At 44.2% G+C, this 23,214-nt stretch overlaps 1 protein-coding gene across 1 annotated transcript in view; it reads right to left on the bottom strand.

Annotated features, from left to right (window-relative positions):
- nup133 (nucleoporin 133) overlaps positions 1–22,973 on the bottom strand; it is a 30,231-nt gene extending 7,258 nt beyond the window's left edge. The window contains exons 1-17 of the mRNA XM_017716487.2: positions 22,726–22,973; positions 19,995–20,113; positions 19,757–19,860; positions 18,400–18,504; positions 17,680–17,808; positions 17,090–17,260; positions 15,705–15,860; positions 14,982–15,052; positions 12,367–12,514; positions 11,438–11,588; positions 10,091–10,254; positions 9,867–9,958; positions 6,357–6,517; positions 4,916–5,010; positions 3,528–3,752; positions 1,623–1,745; positions 978–1,077 (exon numbers count right to left, since the gene is read on the bottom strand). Coding sequence (XP_017571976.2) covers positions 978–1,077; positions 1,623–1,745; positions 3,528–3,752; positions 4,916–5,010; positions 6,357–6,517; positions 9,867–9,958; positions 10,091–10,254; positions 11,438–11,588; positions 12,367–12,514; positions 14,982–15,052; positions 15,705–15,860; positions 17,090–17,260; positions 17,680–17,808; positions 18,400–18,504; positions 19,757–19,860; positions 19,995–20,113; positions 22,726–22,850 — 2,239 coding nt within the window. The 5' untranslated portion in view covers positions 22,851–22,973. The remainder of the gene's footprint in view (positions 1–977; positions 1,078–1,622; positions 1,746–3,527; positions 3,753–4,915; positions 5,011–6,356; positions 6,518–9,866; positions 9,959–10,090; positions 10,255–11,437; positions 11,589–12,366; positions 12,515–14,981; positions 15,053–15,704; positions 15,861–17,089; positions 17,261–17,679; positions 17,809–18,399; positions 18,505–19,756; positions 19,861–19,994; positions 20,114–22,725) is intronic.
- Between the last annotated feature and the right edge of the window lie 241 nt (positions 22,974–23,214).

The raw sequence follows: 23,214 nt of genomic DNA, 5'->3' as shown, positions 1-23,214 counted from the left end.
ATAAATAAATGCAAAAGGTACATCAAAGGTAAAAATAAAGACAAAGTCCTTAAAAGAGAAAAATAAAGCAAAAAAAAATAAAAATAAAGTGAGAGTAGCTTAAAACAGATAAAAAATAAAAGACAATTAAGTTTTGGGAGCATCAAGAAGATGATCTCTTTTTTTGTCATTTGTCTCCAGGTCACAACCTGTTAAACATAAAAAGGTATTATGGATGTTTTATCAGAGCTTCATTTGGCGCCAAGCGCATGGTCACAAACTTAATCTCTCAAACCTGTTGGGCATTTCAGCGTCATTTTGTTAGACTATCGTGGAACCTCCCCTTATGTTACCCAAAATAAATTACTTAGTACTTTGAAGTCTGTACCACAAACTCCACCAAAACAGGTCACTGGTTTGATCCCCTGAGCTGACAGTATGTGACTGAAGTGCCCTCGATCAAGGCACCTCACCTCCCAGGCGCCATGGATAGGGCTGCCCACCGCTCCGGGCAAGTGTGCTCATTGCCCCCTAGTGTGTGTTTGTGGGGGTGTTTCACTGCACGGATGAGTTAAATGTGGAGATTAAATTTCCCCGTTGTGGGACTAATAAGGGTCACTTAACTATTAACCAATATAAAACGTTTATTTTCAGAGAAACCTCATGAGCCAGACTTGTTCACAATGGTTCAGACAGGAGCCAGGCATGAAACAGTCATGAATACGCTGCCTGAGACACTGTTTTATCATAGTTGTGAAGTTTTGGGGCTGTACTTGTGTTGTAGACATTGTGACCCCGGGTTCCTATCACCACCACTGTAAGGACATCAGAGTCTGCTAGTTTCTCTACAGTGAACAATTTCACACCAAACCACTGGATGACTTCGATCTCAATGGCTGAATTATGAAAAACACTTTTAAAAAATCTGTGCAATTCCCCTTCAGAGAACTGTAAAAGAAAGCATTAAAAAGAAAGTCTCGCGTGTCTGTTTGCTGTACCTGTCCAGGGAATGTACTCTGGCTCTGGGGCAGCATTCTCCGCTGCTCTGTAAAGGGAGGCTTTGGTCTCTCTGTACTGCACAGCTGCTTGCAGCATGTCCTGGAAAACAATAAGATGATGCACTCACACTGGCCACTCTCCAATTTAAAGAAACTGTTCACTCAAAGTCTACATCAAGCTGAACGAGCTCAGAGCATGACAGAGCCGGATCTCTTTCGGGTCAGAGAGGGTGTGGCTATTTCAATATATGGTGATGCTCTACTCTGAGTGGTCCTTTTAGATTTAACAGTCAACAGACCCCCAGTCACACATCAAAAGCATATGAGGGTTAGGATTAGGTTTTGGGTTGAGGTTAGGACCAGGGCAAGAGTTAGGATTCAATTCTGGGTTGATGTTAATGGTTATGATTCCTGTTGTGTTTATTATTTTCAAGCACAATTAAGACTTTGAATCTGTTTGAAATATGGAGCCATGGAGGTCTGATGGCCCACCATCATGTTGTGTGGGGGGGGGGGGGGGGGGGGGGGGGGGGGGATCTGCTTTAGCTTTGAGGCATGCTTTATATTTTGTGCAAAGCACATTGTCCATGAACTTTGGGTGGGAGTGGTGGTTGAGTTAACTGGAGAGAGGAGATGGTGCCTCACCTTGATGATTGTGTTGACGTTTAGCACGACCGCCGCCCATTTCACAGAGCCAACAGGATTCTCCTTCAGACACTTCTCCTCCTCATCCAGTAAACACTCGAAGATTGAGGAAATCTGAGACACCTACACACACACACACACACACACACACACACACACACACACAGATTAGAATAAATGCAGAGTAGAAACTATAATTAACTATTAAGACCCTATTAATGAATAAAGTGATACTCTATATTGCCAAAATTATTCAGGTGTTCCAATCACTTCCATGGCCACAGGTGTATAAAACCGAGCCCCTCGGCCTGCAGACTGCTTCTACAGACATTAGTGAAAGAATGGGTCGCTCTCAGGAGCTCAGTGAATTCCAGCGTGGTACCGTGATCGGACGCCACCTGGGCAACAAGTCCAGTCGTGAAACTTCCTCACTACTAAATATTCCACAGCCAACTGTCAGTGGGATTATAACAAAGTGGAAGTGATTGGGAACGACAGCAACTCAGCCACAAAGTGGTCGCCCACATAAAATGACAGAGCAGGGTCAGCGGATGCTGAGGGGTATAGTGCGCAGAGGTCACCAACTTTCTGCAGAGTCAATCACTACAGACCTCCAAACTTCATGTGGCCTTCAGATCAGCTCAAGAACAGCGTAGAGAGCTTCATGGAATGGGTTTCCATGGCCGAGCAGCTGCATCCAAGCCTTACATCACCAAGCACAATGCAAAGTGTGCAATGCAGTGGTGTAAAGCGCCGCCACTGGACTCTACAGCAGTGGAGACGTGTTCTCTGGAGTGACCAATCAAACTTCTCTATCTGGCAATCCAATGGACGAGTCTGGGTTTGGCGGCTGCCAGGAGAACGATACTTGTCTGACTGCATTGGGCCAAGTGTAAAGTTTGGTGGAGGGGGGATCATGGTGTGGGGTTGTTTTTCAGGAGTTGGGCTCGGCCCCTTAGTTCCAGTGAAAGGAACTCTTAATGCTTCAGCACCAAGAGATTTTGGACAATTTCATATCCTCAACTTTGTGGGAACAGTTTGGGGACGGCCCCTTCCTGTTCCATCATGACTGTACACCAGTGCAAAAAGCAGGTCCATAAAGACATGGATGAGCCAGTTTGGTGTGGAAGAACTTGACTGGCCTGCACAGAGTCTTGAGCCCAACCCCATAGAACACCTTTGGGATGAATTAGAGTGGAGACTGTGAGCCAGGCCTTCTCATCCATCATCAGTGTCTGACCTCACAAATGTGCTTCTGGAAGAACGGTCAAAAATTCCCATAAACACTCCTAACCCTTGTGGAAAGCCTTCCCAGAGGAGTTGAAGCTGTTATAGCTGCAAAGGGTGGGCCGACATCATATTAAACCCTATGGATTAAGAATGGGATGTCACTCAAATTCATATGCGTGTGAAGCCAGACGCGCGAATACTTTTGGAAATATAGTGTATAATTAGCGCGCACTACCTTTCATTCATTGTAACTGCATTAGTTTTTTTAGTGGGTCATAGTCTTTATTTATTTATTTTTAAATACCAACTTATTCATAAACATCTCAAAGTATAAATAACTTGCATTAACAGCCCTTGAACCTAATAATTTAAAAAACTTGCTACTCCTGAACTACTAAGAATTACTACTACAACAAATTACTCAATAACCTCTACAAATTACTCAATAACCATTACGGATTATTGGTAACTATGAATTCTTAAGTAAGCACTATAAATTATTTAATAACTACTACAAACTACTCAGTAACAACTATATATCATTTAATAATTACCACTAATAATATGTTTCTAACAGTTATACATTATTCAGCAACTACTACGCATTACTCAGTAACTTCTCAGGAAGGAAAGCCATCTCTACTTGTGACGCTGGTTGAGATGTTGATGCTGTACCTCTCTGAAGAAGACGTCAGCGGGTGTAAGGCTGACCGGTACATCATTTCCGCTCTTCTTCAGAGCTGTGAGGATGGCGGCGTTCACCATCTCAGGCTGCTTGGCGTGGTGGTTCTTCAAAACCACAGCCGCGGACAACTTCTCTGCATGTTCGCACAGCAACAGCCGTGTCGCCATGGGAGACGACCGCACTGAGGCTGAGGAGAGGCGGTCCAGAAGCCCAGTCTGAGAGAAAGAGAAGGAGACAGGAGTGAAGAAACAAATGTGGAGGACATTAAATTCTATGTGCGCACTGGGCCAACGATCTGGATCAACACCACTGCCTTTCATTTATTACTAGTGACATTAATATTTTTCTAGTTTCCATGCACTAAAACATTTAGAGCGCCAGTCTAAGATCCTGAATTATGAAGTGTGTAAAAACGCACTGATGCAGGTGTCACATTGTGGTGCGATGCTTCATAAGATGGTGATTCAACCTGACTTTGATTTTGGATTATTAGTTGATTATAAATCAGTGATGCACTAAAATTTAAATCCCTTTTTTTGCTTTTGAATAAACATACCAAACATAAAACTACAAGGTAATAAAGAGCAACCACATTTATTACTGAGAATATTTATTTCAATAAAACAAAACCAAGCTGACAAAAACAGTTTACATGAAACAGACGTACATAAAGGTTTACAATATGCAGGCTTCATAATTTATCCATGTATTCCAACATCCTCAACAATAGAAAAAGGCTGTTAGTCCAACAAAAATCGTAATGAATACCATCTTTTTTTTTTTTTTGCTTATAATCTGCACTTTGGCTCCGTTGCTTTTTTTTGGCTCTGTTGTTTTTGAATATTTAGCATGCAAACAGCAATTTTCCTTTCTGCATGTTTTGCTGTATTCTGCATATTAAGCATAATATCATGTCTTCAAATGGTATCAAACTTATAGTGAAGCAATTAATTGTTGTGCCCTCCACTGATGCTTGGCATGAATATGAATGACTAATCTTTTGTCTAATGTCCCCCAGAGAAACCACAAAATAGCCCCCCGACCCGCTGATCTGCTCCAGCCGTTTACACGCGCGAGCACTGATCGTCAAAGGAAAACAAAAAGCGATATTAATGCTCATTTCACATTTACTTTCTATGTCCAAAAATCAACAATCTTGCCCTTTTTTAGGGAAAATACTTTGGTGGCTGACATTTTGGTGCACTATATAGTGACTCAGTGCAATTACAGTAGTTTATAATAAATATCAGGAACTGGTTTTGGCCAAAAGAAAATTCTCAGACTATTTGTGAAATGAATTATGAGGACAGTAATAGTTACGGCAAGCTGAACCGAGATCATTATTCTGAGCGGTTTGTGAAAGCTGCATTACACTGACCTGCAGCAGGAAGTCCATGAAGCAGTGGTGAGCTTTCATTTTGTCCTCCAGCTGGTGCAGCAGTATCAGTGAGGTCAGAGTGAATCCTGCACTTTCTGAGGGATAAACACAATTCATCATTTAACACAAACCGCAGCCTCACAAAGCATGTTCAACCACCTGAATTTCGTGATGTCTTTGCTAAACAATGAAGCCGCGTTGACTCATTTCCCAGGGGCTGTTAACTGCCTTCTCTTTTAACCAGGTTTAGACACTCGGACTGTGATCAATCCTCACGCATGTGCGCGTGAAAACATGATGCTTATGACACACAGTTAGTCGACTGAAACAGGAGTGGAGTGGCTTTTGTATTTTTCAAAAGAAGAGGAAGAAATATACCAAACTATGAATAAAGCAAGGCATTTATAACAGTAAAGAAGCAACACGGTCACCAGTTGCACTGTTGGCGTTTACAGGACTAATAAGGGCTTTACATTCTTCATATCTCTGTAGTTTGATTTGCTTCTTCTCCTAAAGAAGTGATGCTCATGTGATCATCGCCACAAACGTCCATCTCCTTAAGTCCCTCATTAGTCCAAAGCTCAGCACCAACTGATCCGAAATCCGCACCTTAACATGCCCTGGAGCAGGATGGTGTGCAGCATCCGTTGCCATGGAGATGCAGTCAGGTAAAAAGTGGTCTAAAGTCAAGTGAATAAGCACAGAATCCTGCTTCGTGAGACAGACCCCTGGGTCTAAAAGTCTGCTGACACAGCAATGAAGACTCGGGGCTAACAAGACATTCATTAAGTCATTCTGAGTCAGCTGTTCCATTCATTGACAATTAATGAAATAATTCCACCATTTCTTTTAGCAAACACCCCCCCCCCTTTCCTTTTCTTCCCCAATCAGTCCACAACTTACTTAATATTGTTTTGCTCCCTTTATCCCACTACGTCATGCCATTGTTAATATAGAAATCTGTTTTCCATTGTATGTCAGCTGTTATTCTCTTAAAACTCGATCTATCTATCCAAAAGTATTGGTGCAGAAGCAGTCTGCATGCCTGGATGCTTGGTTTTATACACCTGTACACACACACAATGAAAACTTTTTTGGTGCTTCTCATATCATAAAATCCAACAGGTTTATTGAACTTATATTGTGCTTTACATGAATTTCATGTACACTGCACCCCCCACCCAACTTATCTGTGACAGAAATTCTGGCCTCACCATAAAGAAACAGTGCCATCTTGTGGACTAAGAAAGCAAAGTATTTGTCCAAGAATAGGCTGATGTTACAAATATTAATATTTAAATGATAAACCATCGTTAACCCAAAATCGTAGCAATTTTATATTGTGCCCATTTTTTTTACCCAGCCATAAATATCAGTGTGTCACACTATCAGAAACCAAATGATCGGTTCTACTGGAGGTTACTGAGCATCTATCTCTCACCATCAGGTACAGACTCGGCCCAGCGAGGGTCAGACGCAGGATAATCGTCCACCAGGTCGAGGTCAATCTGCGTCACCACAGCGTCCAACTCCCCTGCCCCTGCTTCTCCCTCAGTGGGGAAAAGCTCGTCAGTCATGTTCTGGGCCCCAATCAGATCATGTCTACAGAAAGGAAGGACAGGAATCCAGTGTTGAGGTAAAACAGTAAAAAGTGACATGTTGCTGTAATGTGATTGGTTCAACCAGCAGTTTGTAATGAGATAAAGATCATAACCCATTCAGGGTTATTCAAAGAAAACAATCTAAAAATAATTTTTTAAAGCATATTAACAAATATATTTGAGAACACTGCCTTGATTTTATTTCATTGGTTGCTGTACTGAAACCAAATGAAAGCTGAAATCTAAACAGATGAGATTTCCACTGCAGATTGTCTGCAGCTTCCCCACCTGCATGCTAGCACAATTAACAGTATTTAAAAACAGTGCAGCAGCGTTAGAAGTGCACACTTTAGTCTAGTAGGTAAAGTATCAAAGCGCATTGCGCAACCTTCCGGTCACAGGGCCAGTTCCCTTACCTCCAGCCATGACTGCCCCAAATTATTACGTAATGTAAGTGTGGTGGAAATCGCTGGATGACAAGTAATAATGAAGGTCTCTGAGTCTGGATCAAGAGTGAGTAGCAAGTTTATTAAAAGTGATCATAACAAAAATGTATTCTCTCTCCCCTACCTAACCTCTTTCCCTGTGTGTCTTGCTTCTTATAGCTTTCTGTTGTTCCCCCGCCCTTACGTTCCTTTCATGGCAGTAAGCATTAGTCAGCATTGTTCTCAATCGTACATCCTTCTCCTACATGTTTATCTTATACGACCTGTTCACAGCAAGCAGCCAAGCCAAAACATCCAGATTCGACCCGTAGCCTTGTGGCTAGGCGCCACTGCCTTGCTGCATCTATCTTCCCACTCTGCTTCTGTTCTCATAGCAAGGTCCCTTCCCCTTATCTCCTGAGAGGCAAAACAATCCCGCTACCTCTCGGCCACGGTGACATTTAGAATCATCCTTAAGCATAAAAGCTCAAAAGTCATATTTCAACACTATTAAATACATTTCCACGACATAAGTAACAGAAAAACCTAGACGGCTGTCAGTGTGTTGCAGTAACGAGACCAAACATATTTTCATAATTAGATATAAAATACTTAGTCTGACGACAGTACACTACAGATCCCCGCTGGTGACATCCTGCATGAATAACAATAGTGCATGGCCATGGCTTAGTAAGGCGTGGGAACAAGATAATTAAGTCGTGGAAATGACTAATCAAAGCATGGGAACGAGACCCCAATGCATGGCCACAACTGGGTAAGCTGTGACCTCGTTACCACGCCTTACTAAGTTATGGCCATGCATTAGGATCTTGTTCCCACATGTTTTTATATCCAAACAAACAAACAAACAAACAAACAAACAAACAAACCAACCAACCCACATGCACAAAAAACCCTTTGACTACAGAAAGAGAAAACAAGCTGCTGTTTATCCTGAAGCAGTAAGTAAACAGACAAAGATGAGGTTGGCTTTCTTCTAACTTTCCATTCTTCCCTAAATGGTCTACAGGTGCTGGTCAACGAATTAGAATAATTTGAAATAGTGCAATCATGAAATTCTTTGAATGCATTTTTTGTGCAGAAAGCAAATCAGGTGTTCACCGCACCTGTCCTACTCGTTAGACTAATCACAGAACTCGTTACCTGTAGAAAATTTGCTCAGCTGAGCTTTCCAAAAGGCCCATTTAGGCCATTTAACTGTGACACTGTTGTTTTATTGAATTAGAATAATGGAGAAACCGTTTCATTGAATTAGAATAAATGCTCGAATTTTTGTTTTCTGTGAAGAGTGTTCACTGTGCAGTATAAAGTCAGGGTTGAGTAGAATTTCTAAGTTGTAAAATCAATCATGGGTAAGCAGCGCGACCTCTCAACCGGAATAGTGGCTCAAATTCAAGCCCTTCGCCAACAAGGCTTGACCCAAACTAAAATTGCTGAGCAGCTCGGCATCAGCCAGTCTTCCGTCTGCAAAGCTCTCAAGAAAAACTGCAGCAAGCGCACCAACTGTTCCGGCGTCCGAAAACCTTCTGCTCGCGACAACAAGCAGCTGAGAAAGATCGCAGTCAGCAACCGGTTCAAGTCCACTTCCGAGCTCACCGACTTGTGGAACAAGCAGACCGGCGCTGACGTCTCCAGATCAACCACTTACCGTCGTCTGCGCGAACTCGGCTTCAAATCTCGCGTTCCAGCAGTAAAACCGATGCTGAACAAGAAACAAATGGAGAAACGGCTGAAGTGGGCCAAAGAACACAGCGAGTGGACTGCTGAAGACTGGCAGAAAGTGGTCTTCAGTGACGAATCACGCTTCTGCATCTCCTTCGGTGACCAAGGTCCTCGTGTCTGGCGTCGTGGTGGCGAAACCTACAACCACGAGTGCGTGAAAAGATCCGTCAAGTTTCCCCAGAGCGTTATGGTCTGGGGATGCATGTCCGCTCGAGGTGTAGGGAAACTCTGCTTCCTCAAGAAGACTGTCAATGCTGCCGTATATCAAGATATTCTGGAAACGTTCCTGATTCCGACTGTTGAGGAACGGTTCGGCGAAGAAGACTTCATATTTCAACAGGATCTTGCACCGGCTCATGCGGCAAAGTCGACCAAAGATTGGTTCACTAAAAAACAGCTTGAAGTTTTGGCATGGCCGGCCAACTCGCCTGACCTCAATGTCATTGAAAACCTTTGGGCCATCGTCAAGCGGAAAATTCGCGACAGAAAGCCTACTACGCTGGACCAACTGAAGCAGAACATCGCCACTGCCTGGGAAGCTGTGAGTGCGGAAACTTGCGACAAGCTGGTCAAATCGATGCCGCGGAGACTTCAGGCAGTCATACAAGCCAAGGGGGCAGCCACAAAATACTGAGAAAGTGATGATTGTAATTATAATAAAAATTATTCTAATTCAATGAAACGGTTTCTCCATTATTCTAATTCAATAAAACAACAGTGTCACAGTTAAATGGCCTAAATGGGCCTTTTGGAAAGCTCAGCTGAGCAAATTTTCTACAGGTAACGAGTTCTGTGATTAGTCTAAGGAGTAGGACAGGTGCGGTGAACACCTGATTTGCTTTCTGCACAAAAAATGCATTCAAAGAATTTCATGATTGCACTATTTCAAATTATTCTAATTCGTTGACCAGCACCTGTACAGAAGCCAGGATTTAACTGCTGCACTTATTTTTTTCCACTGCTTATTACTTACAAACATCTGCACTGATTCCTCAATTATTAGTCATTTAATTCACATAAATCACCTGATATCGAAATAATATCAACTTTTTTTGCAGCTCTAGTCAACACTGAATGTAAAAGATAATGATTACATCCTCGTACATAGAATTATTTATTTAATTACATGTAAATAATTATAACGTAAACAGAATGTACATCAAAAATGAAAAGGCTGCTCACCTGCAGAACTGCAGGAATGCTTGTTTTAGCAGTTTGGTTTTGTCCTCTTGTGCCACTGTGTCCATTTTGGGTGGCGTCTCCAACGGAGTCCCCTGCAAAGCACAAAACGGAACATGACCATGAATAACACCTTAATCTTTAATCACTGACCTACTAATCTTAGTTTAATCCTAATCCTCCCCTCCTGCAGTCTGGGTTTAGGGTCTAGTTCCAGTAATCTGTACCTCCGGTCCAGGTCCAGGTCCAGCCACCGAGGTGTAGAGGGACTCCTCCATGTTCTCAGGCAGGATGGAGGCGCTCTCTCGGGCCACCACAGCCACCAGGCCGTTATTCTGGGAGAAAAACACGGGCAGGTTGGCACACACGCCGCCGCCACGGATACGGTCGCCTATGAGGGGCAAAGGACAATACTGCCGGTCAACTTAACATGGACAGTTGAGAGAAACACACAAGAACCAGACCAAATAAACGGTGACTAACTAATCATCGGTTATATTACTGACCATAGAACAGACTGGCCAAATATGTATGGCTACTAATCTCATTTATGTTCTTGTGGCTTAGTTTGTCATAATTTGTGAATATGTGACCAAAAAAACCTCGTTTCATCCTTTAGAATTAAACAGGCTGTTTTTATTACTGTGTCTTAAAGACCGGTGTATGTAAATGACCTCTGCTCTGACTGACTGATATGGTGCCTCCTACAAAAAGCAGCAAAGGGAGCAGTCTCTGTTCATCTGCTCCTTTCAGGGGTGCGGCTGATTTGGAAGGCAATAATCCATTTACTCCCCGACAGCCAGATACAGCACAACGTTTAATGGATTTTCCTGACATAGTTATTACAATAACTGTTGTTATTGCAGAAACAACACTCCATATCACTTCAATGCCAGTGGGTGGTCACATGGAAACATGTTGAACATCTCAACCACGATGAATTCAAAGCTGGCTGTTTTTGCAGCTTCTGTTTATGGACTCGAGACCAGGGAGTGAATGGTACACTTTTGTGTTAACATGCATTTAGTAACCCGATCATAATTGGATTCCTGCAGTTATCTGATTATTCAAATGGTCATGCAAACATCACACTCTGCACACTCGATTTCTTAGATCGGAGTAAGGTCTAGAAATCCGAGTAAGAAATCTGATAAAGAGCTGGATATTAGCTCAGTAATCAGATTTCTCAGTGCACGTAAACTCTTACTCAGATTTCTTTGTCTGTGCATGAGTGAAACAGACCATGTTACTGTAAATAAGCAAGCAGTGCCTTCGCGAGACGCAGCAAATCACTTTTGGAGCGACGACTTCTGTGAGTCTATTGGCTGGTTGCAGAGCAGAAGTCTGATTACTGTCTGACTCATGTAGGCCGGGAGTTTCCCATAATCTGATTACTCAAGTGCATATAAACGTGTTAATCCGATTATCGACAAAATCTGATTTTCTGCACTTACCGGATTATACTTACAATGTTGACACACAACACCAACATTACATTTGAAAACCATCGTTATAAAAACATTAAAACACTTCATATTTTAAACAGGGTTCATATGAGCTTCCAGTCTTCATACCAGGAGAGCTGAAGGCCAGTTTTTCTTCAGGAAGTCCGCTGCGGCCGGTTCCAGTGGTGCAGGCAAACACCAGCTCTTCATTATAAAGATATGTTGCCGGACTGGTCGCCAACGGCAACACCAACCGGGTCTTATGAAGCTCCTCCTCACTCTAAAATGGGAAAGAGGGAGGGAGAGAGAGAGAGAGAGAGAGAAGGAAAGAAAGACGGGAACATTGAGAGCAAAAAAAAGAAATGGACAATGAAAGACAGACAAAATGGGGAAAAAAAGAGAAGAGTGTAAGAAAGGCAGCATGAAACAAAGGAGAGAGAGAGAGAGAGAGAGAGAGAGAGAGAGAGAGAGAGAGAGAAGGAGGAGAAAAAGAAGGAAAGAAAGAAATAGGGAAAGAGAAATAAAAGAAATTGAGAGAGACAGAAGAGCAAGAGTGAGACAGAAACAGAGGAAAAGTGCAACAAGGAGTATGAGAGCAAGACAGGAACAAAAAGAGAGAGAAGAGAATGATCAAGAAAGAGAAAGATTTAAGGTGAGAGAAGTAATGAGAGAGAGAAAGAAAGAGAAAGAAATTGAGAGACATAAGAGCAAGAGAGACAGAAAGAGAGAAGAGGTAATAAAGCGTACAAGAGAGAAAGACAGGATCAAAAAGAGAGAAAGAAACGGCGAGAGAAAGAGAGAAGAGACAGTGAACAAGAAAGAGAGATAAGGCGAGAGAAGTAAACGAGACAGAAAGAAAGAGACAGAAAAGGTGACGAGAGTGACAGAGATAGAGGGGTAGGGACTTGGCTTGAGTGGTTTTGAAGGGAAATGAACTAAGCCGATACCCAACCCTACAGCTCTCTCCTTCATCTCCATCAGTCTTTCATTTACAGCAACAGTTCACACTGATATATTAAAGACTGCACAGACGCATTACAGCTGAAGGTCTCCGTTACCTGAAAGGGGGGGTTGTATTTAGTGACCTCTACGGAGAGCTCACTTGAGGCAGGTCCTGCGGTATCTGGCAGTGTCACCAGGCAGAAATAGGCCAAACATGGAGTATCAGCAGGATGCCATGCTGCAGCTAGAACCACCAAACCAGCACTGAAAAAGAAACACAACACAAAAACATCAGCACATCAACTGTGGCTCGCAACAAACAGCAATCCTGTCTAACTGATAAAGCCAGTACTCATCTCTCAGTCACTCACACGCTGGCCAGTTTATTAGAACTATGCACCATACAGTAACAGTAGGCAGTGTGGCCAAATATTTATATCAGAGTTTATACACACACACAATTATTTTAGCTGCTTTGGTAAACACTTTGTGCGGGTGGTTGATTATTCTGGGATGTCTATTCAGAGCCATTTTTAACAAACAAACTAAATCAAAAACTTTTAGGGCGCAAAAGAGTAAAAACAAAACAATATACAGATAAAATCTACGCTAATCAGTGTGTTTACATGCCAAGATCTTTGCCAAACCGACTGAATACGTTCTGATTATAAATTAAGACTGAGGTGTTTCTTCTCAATCTACAATAATCTGATACAAAATCTTTGTTTACACGCTCAACTACAAGTAACCTGATCCAAAATTACGTCCATGCATAGAGAACCACTTCGTGTAGACGTCACCTTGCCAACGAGCATCACGTGAGTCCAGTCAGAGTGAGATGAGCAGCAGTGAGCAGTGCTTGTGTTTTTAACTGCTTTAAAAAAGACTCAGGAAAACGTCCTTCAGATGTACTTATTAAAGAAGGCAGAGAGGAAGACGTCGTGTTCTGAGACACATAAGATAGACGTCTGTCCCACCGCCGTCCTTTAAAGATCAGATCATAAACTTCGTGTCCTCTGCAGACCAGTTTCTGCTCCGCCATGCTGAACATTATGACAACGAACATGCAGAACGTACTTAAACTTTCCGATTAGGAGCGTAATCAGATACCGGCATTTACGTGTATATTACTGTTCTATTTAATGGATTATTTACAGGATTACCCACCCTCAATAGGACAAACTGCATTCCGTATGGGTTGAACTGGACAAGATTATTCCGCCTGGGGGTGCATACATGGATGCATTCCATTCGGATTTAGCTATTAGTTGGATTATTTACAGATTATCAGGCTGCATGTAAACGTGGCTAGACAGACCGTGCAAAAATGGTGCTAAATGTGGTGTCAATTTTTTTTTTTACAAAGATGACACTGGCTTCTTATTAGATAGAGAGAGAGGAAAAAAAAGAGAAAGGGAGAAACAGATTGAAAGGCAGATAAAAAAAATTGAGAGAAACAGAAAAGCGAGAGCGCGAGAGAGCAAGAGCAGGTCAGAGGGCGAGAGCAAGAGCGAGAGAGCGCGAGAGACACAGAGAGAGAGAGAGCACGAGAGAAAGAGTGCGAGAAAGAGCGCGAGAGACAGAGAGAGAGAGCGAGAGTGCGAGAGAGAGCGCGAGAGAGCGCGAGAGAGAGCGCGAGAGAGAAAGCGAGAGAGAGCGCGAGAGAGCGCGAGAGACAGAGAGAGAGCGCGCGAGAGAGCGCGCGAGAGAGAGCGCGAGAGAGAGCGCGAGAGAGAGCGCGAGAGAGAGCGCGAGAGAGAGCGCGAGAGAGAGCGCGAGAGAGAGCGCGAGAGAGACAGAGAGAGAGAGACAGAGAGCGCGAGAGCAAGAGCGAGAGAGGGCAAGGGCGAGAGCAAGAAAAGGTAGGATTAAGGAAAGAAAGGAACAGCAGTTAAATTCTGGCACCTGGATGTAACTTCTGCACCATTTAAGATGGAACGGTAAATTTGAACAAGAAGGCAATTTCATTTGTCTTACACGTGTCACACTCACTCACATCTCTGGTCATCAGACACTGCATAAAGTTAGAAATTATAAGTCATTCAGGCCCAGCAGGTCCATGGCTTCTAGCCGGACACAGCTCAGACGGCTCCTCAGCAATCATCACGCTGGTATCCATGAAGGGCAAAGACTTACCCCAAAAGATCAGAAATTCCTTTATCCCTGTTGCTTCGAAAACAAAGTGGACTACTTTAGATGAAGCAGACTAGACAGGAGGTGATTGAGTGGCTGCTACCTTTTCGTTTTCATTTGAAATGGGACTGAAACATCCCTGCCACTTAGTTACATGGAGTAACGTTACTTTTTGTTTATTACTGGCATAATGATATCATTTCAACCAGTATAAAGGATGCACCAGTATACCGCTCACTTCTACCTTAGTTTTTCAGTTACTAACAGCAGCATAGCTGCACAATTCATCAGCCCTCTCCAACCCATTCATTACTGAGAGAGACCACCACAGGACGACTGCTGACCAGATATTGTGCGTGTGATTATTCTCAGCTAAGCAGTAAAACTGACATGGTAGTGACAGTGTAGGATGTGGCTAATCAGTCAATATATATATTATATACGTTTCCAATATATTGGCTACTCAGTGTTATTCACTGGTTTAAGTAGCTTTCCTTGTCAGCTGCATGCTCACTGTTTTTGCTGGCTTTTATTCTCTGATAGTCATATTAGCATTTTGGGTTGAACCGTTTCATTAAATGAGCACAGAGCTACTCACTGGCTAAGCTGCATGTCCAGATAGGACACGTTCACTCCTTCCTTCATCTCAGCATAGTTACTCTCCGAACCCTGGGACACACAAAAAAAACAATAATCCGGTTTTAATAGTCTTCACATGGTCTTTAGTTCTGAGGTGTAACTCTGATATGATTATCTAAGTTTTAGGTGATTTGCATGTTGATGTATTTTTCTCAGAAGGGTTAAACCATCACTTAAATATTTGGAATCAATGGTTTTAATAATACAAAACCAACATGTTGACAGACGAATGTATAAAATGTGCAGCTGTATGATCTGCACAATAAAAATGGTCAAATCTCAAGAGAGAAAATAGACAGATATTGACAGATTGATAAATAATTCATTTAAAAATGACAATATTAACATGTTGATCCAAGTGATATTAACATTTTAACAACCTGGAATTTACGAAACGAGTATTTGAAACATCTGAATAAAACATTTTATAAGACCCTTTTGGAGTTCATTTTATAATATTTAATACTTCACTGCATAATTCAATTTATTGTGCTGTAATACCAAAATGTAGCTGCGTAAAATAGAAACCATGAATGACGAGTGATTCCATGCCTTTAATGGCTGTAGAACTTTTAGGATTTTAGTATAGTCAGAAAGGTTGGACAAAATTGCTTATAAACATAAAATACATATTTTTTCCAGAACAACTGGAAGATTGAAGTTGCTGAGTAGCATTTCTCACCCAGATGGCATCTGCGATGCTGTCGGCAAGACTGGGACAGGCATTCCAGCTCAGCACCTGAACCTCCACACTGTCCCCGACTTCCCACTTGCTCAGCCCGCAGGTACTGAGAGTGTAGAGACAACCTGAGTCCTTTACCCACAACACACTGTGCACCTGGGAGAGGGAGAGAGAATGATGAGAAGTCCATAGGAACAAAGATCACAGGAATGTGCCATTTGTATTCTCAAGATTTTTCCTTTTCTTGGCCCCACAAAAGTATAGAATTGGCTTTATGCATCAAACAGAGTTATCACACACACACACACACACACACACACACACACACACACACACACACACACACACACACACACACACACACACACACTCTTCCTGAGGGTCACGTGGGGGTGCTGAAGCCTATCCTAGCTGTCATCGGGTGGAAGGCAGGACAACAACTGCTCTAGAATCCACCACTGCATTCCACGCTTTGCATTGTGCTTGGTGATGTAAGGCTTGGATGCAGCTGCTCGGCCATGGAAACCCATTCTGAGTTGCTGTTGTTCCCAATCACTACCACTCTGACTGTGGAATATTTAGAAGTGAGGAAGTTTCACGACTGGACTTGTTCCACAGGTGGCGTCCGATCACGGTACCACGCTGGAATTCACTGAGCTCCTGAGAGCGACCCATTCTTTCACTAATGTCTGTAGAAGCAGTCTGCAGGCCTAGGGGCTCGGCTTTATACACCTGTGGCCATGGAAGTGATTGGAACACCTGAATTCAATGATCGGGATGGGTGACTGAATACTTTTGTAATATAGTGTGTTTGTGTAGGAACAAATTGTTGTCAGAACAAAACCTTGTATCATATATATATATATATATCTCCGTCAGGGTCGCAGGGGGGCGGGGGGGGGTGGGTGCTGGAGCCTATCCCAGCAGTCTTCGGGCGGAAGGCAGGATACGCCCTGGACAGGTCGCCAGTCCATCGTAGGGCGGACACACATACACTCACACACTCACACAGTCACACCTAGGGGCAATTTAGCACATCCAATTGGCCTGACTGCATGTCTTTGGACTGTGGGAGGAAACCCACGCAGACACGGGGAGAACATGCAAACTCCACACAGAGAGAACCCCGGTCACCCAGCCGGGGAATGGAACCCAGGCCCTCCTTGCTGTGAGGCGACAGCGCTACCCACCACGCCACCGTGCCGCCCCCCATATATATATATGTATATAAATAAATGTACAGTTCAGCCACTCTGAGATTTGTGGATCTTCTGAAAGGCTGAATTGATCTGCTTGCTTCCTGACACCCCAAACAGCAATCAGACAAACCATCAACTACTACTTTCAACTATGATGACAGTCGATATAAAACAAGTGGTGCTTACAGTTGTGTCGGCTGGAGGTCCACGGATGCCAAACAGGCTGGAGACACGGCGACCGATTCCGGACAGCATTCCCTGCCCCTGCTGCAGCGCCCTCTGGAGGAGCTTTCCAGAACCATCCGGACACACACGCAACAGCTGCCCACGGTATGAAGAGACCACAAAACTCCCACCCTGAGACAGAAGAGAGGGGAAAAGTAAAACAGAAATAAATGAAGAAATTAAAAAATAATTAAATAAAACCACGAGTGAACAACAGAGGAAAAAAAAAAAGAGGAAAGTCTCATTGTTTGTTTGAAATTTAAAGGACCCATATAATACATTATTCTTGCATTTTATTTTTCTCCCTGAAGTCAGTTCACAAATGTTTGTTTCATGTATCGAAAACAGCTGCCAAAATCTTGAGTAATGTATCGGCTTCTGTTATTCTCAGTTTTTGCAGGTGAAAACATCATGGTGGTGTATTTTGTACGAGCGCTCTCGCCCTCTATGCCTTTGTCCTTTGCAAATATTAACAAATAACTTAAATACATATACATTGTAGATTTATTCATATAGCTTTCTTCAGCCCGTCTGTCAGGCACATTCCTCACCCTGACCGCAGTGACATAGTTACAAAGTCCTCCCAGGTCAATGGGCGTCTCCGTGTACGTCCCCTCATGGGCCAGACTTGGCCAGAACCGGGCCAAACCTTCCGGAGACACTGCCAACACGTACACCGACTGCAGCAATCATGAAGAAAAAAAAAAAGGACACAGATAAAGATAGATCAAGAATAAACAAAAAACTTTTACATAAAATCCTGAGAATTTAAGAACCAAAACCATTTAACTTCAACACATTTAAATCAACAACAATGGCCTTTACATATTCATGTAAGAGTGCTGATCTTAGGCTGGCTCTTCTTGGTCTTCGATATCTCGCCTTGACTTCCCATAGTTCCCCTTGACTGCTGTTTCTTAATGACATTTTGCACAGTGGAAATTGCGAGACGCATTTTCATATATTTTATAGTCTCCTCCTGCCCTGTAGGCATCAGGTGGCTTACGTTTCCTGAGCCATTTGTTTAGAGGAGCCCGTGCTTGTTAACTGTTAGCACAAGGTTTGAAAAGAGAATTCATTATACTCTGGAAAACTCCTACCAAGTCAATTAAAATATATATAATATAGAATATATTTTGCATAAATACAAAGATGCTGCACACGTGTTTAAACAATAATATACGTAATTTGGCCAGGGGTGCCCAAATTGTTGCATTCAACTGTATGTCAGCACCAAGCAAGTTGCAGGTTTTGTATAGAGTTGATGGTACCTGCACAGAGGCTGACTCCAGTGGGGCAGAGGAGCTGATGGAGATGAGGTCAGCACTGTAAGCATACTCACTGGGGGCCAACTGGAGTTCCTTACACACAGACAGCTACATTTGTGGATGTAGAGAGAGACAGAGAATGCACAAAATATGAATACAATCCAAATGGTTTCAACAGACAGTTATAAAATTAATATGCAAGACTTTGTTCCAGCTGCAAGTAGGGTGCAACATGCCACTATAGACAGAGCTAATATAAAAAACTGATATCAAACTCAATTATTACTTTGCAAAAATGTTGTAGAACAGCAAAAGAACATTCAATTACACCAATTATAAGACCAAAATATTGTTTCCACCACCAAAATATTGTTTCCACCACAGTCTTTGCTAAAAGGTGTATAAAATCCAGCACATACAGTAGCTCTGCAATCTCCATAGATTGAATACTGGCAGTACAAGGAGTTGTACTCAAGAAGGACTTCAAACATAGAAATCCACCTCTGCCCCAAGTCAGTTTGCGAAATGTAGGCACTGCTAGATCTGCCCCAGTCAACTGTAAGTGCAGTCTGAACTGGAAGCATCTTGGATCAACAACAGTTCAGCTACAAGGTGGTATCCCACATAAACTCACAGAGCAGGGCTGCAGAGTGCCGAAGAGCATTTAAGAATTCGCCCAGACACACTCCAAAATCTTGTGGAAAGCCTTCCCAGAAGAGAGAAGGCTGTTATAACCACAAGGGGGGAGCAACTTCATACTACTGAACATGGTTTTAAAAAGGGATGTCCATCCAGCTCATTTAGGTGTGATGGTCAGATGTCCACATACTTTTGGCCATATTGAACATAATCATGAAAAATATCATGGCTGTGATTATCTACTACTACTTCTATTGCTTAGTTTAATGCTTAATTTAGATGTTCATAAGATTTATGGACAAATCTCAACACCTGGATTCCTTTGAGAACATGCGTTTGTGTGTTTGAGAATATAAAAAGTGGACATTTCACTAAACTTCAAACATTTAATGGCCCTGAATTATTGTGCGGCCATAAAGAACAATTAGGTCTGCCCATCAATACTGAAGTTACAGGGAGCGTTTCAGCCTAGACTGCTTTTTGAATGAGACACAATACAGGACAAATCAGAACAGATAGACATTTATCTGTCTTACAGGCAGAGTGACCAAAACCATCCTGGTTAATTCTAAAGGGTGTTTTTTTTTTTGTATGCAAAACCCACACAAACCTTCTAAGTGTACCACAGACGAAAAAACTAAACGCAGGGAAAATGTAGGATACGAACGCTTAACTTTTGAACACTGCCCCTCTTCGTTTTACCCCATTCGTCTCGGCGTACCTTTGCAACTGGAGTCTGACAGATCTTCCAAATGATCAGCCTCTCTCCACACACCATCCAGGCCCAGCCAGATTCCTCCACCTTCACGGAGATCTGATCATCAGCTGCAGCACAACATCAAACATACACAAGCCATTAACCATACAGCACCACGTCACCACCAGCCACGTTTACTATTCATTAAGCCTAACGGAAGACTAAACAGCCCTACTGGAGATCTTCCATCATTCCTCCATACCTTCTGCCACCGTAAGGGCTTCCATCACTTTAACCGGCAGAGACGATCCAAACGTCTGCACGTCGAAATGAACAGAGTCCACCGTAGCATAGTTCTGAACTCGGGTGGGAGTCCCCCTGCTGCAGCACATTTCAACACACAAACCCATCAGTAGCCGCTGGAGGTTAAACATAATTTATCCTGTTTAATTAGATTCATCAGACGTTTTTAAATGTGTCAAAACATTTTAATACATATGAAATACCATGAAAGTGTCTGTAAGCATGGCGATGTGATATTTGTCATAGTGCCTGCCCAACCCCAGGAGCAGCGGTGAGGTTATGAAAACGATGTTACGTTTTACAGTATTTATCTTTACTTGTATGAAGTCAAATATTATTCAGCGTTCTTACCAGCAAAAACGCACTTACTGCCAAGATAAATAGCTTTAAAGAAGCTTATGATCGTCTAAGACGAAGACAAAGGATCTTTTGAAATACTGCTGAGTCGCACTGTAATTGGTTCAGGCCATTTGAAGGAGCAGCAATTGTATGTTCTGTTATTGCTTATTGTCTAGCATGGAAACGGCCAGGTAAACGAATGAGTCATACTCTGGCAAACTGTTCCTGCATCACACGAGATGAAATATGGCCAAAGAAACCGTCTACTACGTCATGATCCAGCAGTTTGGGCAAAAGCCTCTGATGAGTAGATCAGTCGTCTGAACATGAGCTTATATATATAAATAAATTAAATAAAGACCTATTTGTTCTACGATCTTAACATGTCCAAATGTCCAGGTTAGTTTACCCCCCGTGTGTGAGGTTAGTTGACCCCGCCGTGTGTGAGGTTAGGTAATCGTGCGGTACCGGTGTGTGAGGTTAGTTTACCCCCCCCGTGTGTGAGGTTAGTTTACCCCCCCGTGTGTGAGGTTAGTTTACCCCCCCGTGTGTGAGGTTAGTTTACCCCCCCCGTGTGTGAGGTTAGTTTACCCCCCCCGTGTGTGAGGTTAGTTTACCCCCCCCGTGTGTGAGGTTAGTTTACCCCGCCGTGTGTGAGGTTAGTTTACCCCGCCGTGTGTGAGGTTAGTTTACCCCCCCCCGTGTGTGAGGTTAGTTTACCCCCCCCGTGTGTGAGGTTAGTTTACCCCGCCGTGTGTGAGGTTAGTTTACCCCGCCGTGTGTGAGGTTAGTTTACCCCCCCCCCCGTGTGTGAGGTTAGTTTACCCCCCCGTGTGTGAGGTTAGTTTACCCCCCCCCCCCCCGTGTGTGAGGTTAGTTTACCCCCCCGTGTGTGAGGTTAGTTTACCCCCCCCCCCCGTGTGTGAGGTTAGTTTACCCCCCCCCCCCCCCGTGTGTGAGGTTAGTTTACCCCCCCCCCCCCCGTGTGTGAGGTTAGTTTACCCCCCCCCCCCCGTGTGTGAGGTTAGTTTACCCCCCCGTGTGTGAGGTTAGTTTACCCCCCCCCCCCCCCCCCCCCCGTGTGTGAGGTTAGTTTACCCCCCCGTGTGTGAGGTTAGTTTACCCCCCCCCCCCCGTGTGTGAGGTTAGTTTACCCCCCCCCCCCCGTGTGTGAGGTTAGTTTACCCCCCCCCCCCGTGTGTGAGGTTAGTTGACCCCGCCGTGTGTGAGGTTAGGTAACCGTGCGGTACCGGTGTGTGAGGTTAGTTTACCCCCCGTGTGTGAGGTTAGTTTACCCCCCCCCCGTGTGTGAGGTTAGTTTACCCCCCGTGTGTGAGGTTAGTTTACCCCCCCGTGTGTGAGGTTAGTTTACCCCCCCGTGTGTGAGGTTAGTTTACCCCCCGTGTGTGAGGTTAGTTTACCCCGCCGTGTGTGAGGTTAGTTTACCCCCCGTGTGTGAGGTTAGTTTACCCCCCGTGTGTGAGGTTAGTTTACCCCGCCGTGTGTGAGGTTAGTTTACCCCCCGTGTGTGAGGTTAGTTTACCCCCCCGTGTGTGAGGTTAGTTTACCCCGCCGTGTGTGAGGTTAGTTTACCCCCCCGTGTGTGAGGTTAGTTTACCCCGCCGTGTGTGAGGTTAGTTTACCCCGCCGTGTGTGAGGTTAGTTTACCCCCCCCCCCGTGTGTGAGGTTAGTTTACCCCCCCGTGTGTGAGGTTAGTTTACCCCCCCCCCCCCCCGTGTGTGAGGTTAGTTTACCCCCCCCCCCGTGTGTGAGGTTAGTTTACCCCCCCGTGTGTGAGGTTAGTTTACCCCCCCCCCCCGTGTGTGAGGTTAGTTTACCCCCCCCCCCCCCGTGTGTGAGGTTAGTTTACCCCCCCCCCCCCCCGTGTGTGAGGTTAGTTTACCCCCCCCCCCCCGTGTGTGAGGTTAGTTTACCCCCCCGTGTGTGAGGTTAGTTTACCCCCCCGTGTGTGAGGTTAGTTTACCCCCCCCCCCCCCCCCCCCGTGTGTGAGGTTAGTTTACCCCCCCGTGTGTGAGGTTAGTTTACCCCCCCCCCCCCGTGTGTGAGGTTAGTTTACCCCCCCGTGTGTGAGGTTAGTTTACCCCGCCGTGTGTGAGGTTAGTTTACCCCCCCGTGTGTGAGGTTAGTTTACCCCCCCGTGTGTGAGGTTGGTTTACCCCGCCGTGAGTGAGGTTAGTTTACCCCCCGTGTGTGAGGTTAGTTTACCCCCCCGTGTGTGAGGTTAGTTTACCCCGCCGTGAGTGAGGTTAGTTTACCCCCCGTGTGTGAGGTTAGTTTACCCCCCGTGTGTGAGGTTAGTTTACCCCCCCGTGTGTGAGGTTGGTTTACCCCGCCGTGAGTGAGCCCCTCCTGGGTGAAAACAGCAGGCTCGCTCCGCTCAGACTCTTCCTGCCGCCGGTTCTCGGGCCCTGCCGCCGGCCTGACCCCGGGGTTCCTCGCGGGGTGCTGAACATTTCCTCCCGCAGCCTCAGCGACTCGATCCAAACACCGAAATCCTCCGACGGAGAAACGCGAAGCACTCCCAACGTTTACTTTACCGCGCGGCGCTCGGCGCAAATCACCTACGTCACTCATACGCGTCTGGGTGAAACGCATTATGGGAAATGTAGTTTTGACATGTACGACAGGTTTTACCTCGCGCTGTGAGATAGAGAGACTCGTGGATTTGTAACTTTAAAAGGAATAAATGTATTAAATCCAGCTGTTACCGTCTGACGCAGAGGAAAGACGTTCCTTTCGCTTTGCAAATAAAATATATAACATTATCGCGATGGGAGAGCAGGTCCTGAAAAATGAAAGTACAAATAAACACAATGT

Source organism: Pygocentrus nattereri, chromosome 12, assembly GCF_015220715.1.
Source record: "Pygocentrus nattereri isolate fPygNat1 chromosome 12, fPygNat1.pri, whole genome shotgun sequence".
Classification (NCBI taxonomy): domain Eukaryota; kingdom Metazoa; phylum Chordata; class Actinopteri; order Characiformes; family Serrasalmidae; genus Pygocentrus; species Pygocentrus nattereri.
Note: the sequence above shows the minus strand (reverse complement) of the source record. Positions and strands in the feature narration are given on the sequence as shown.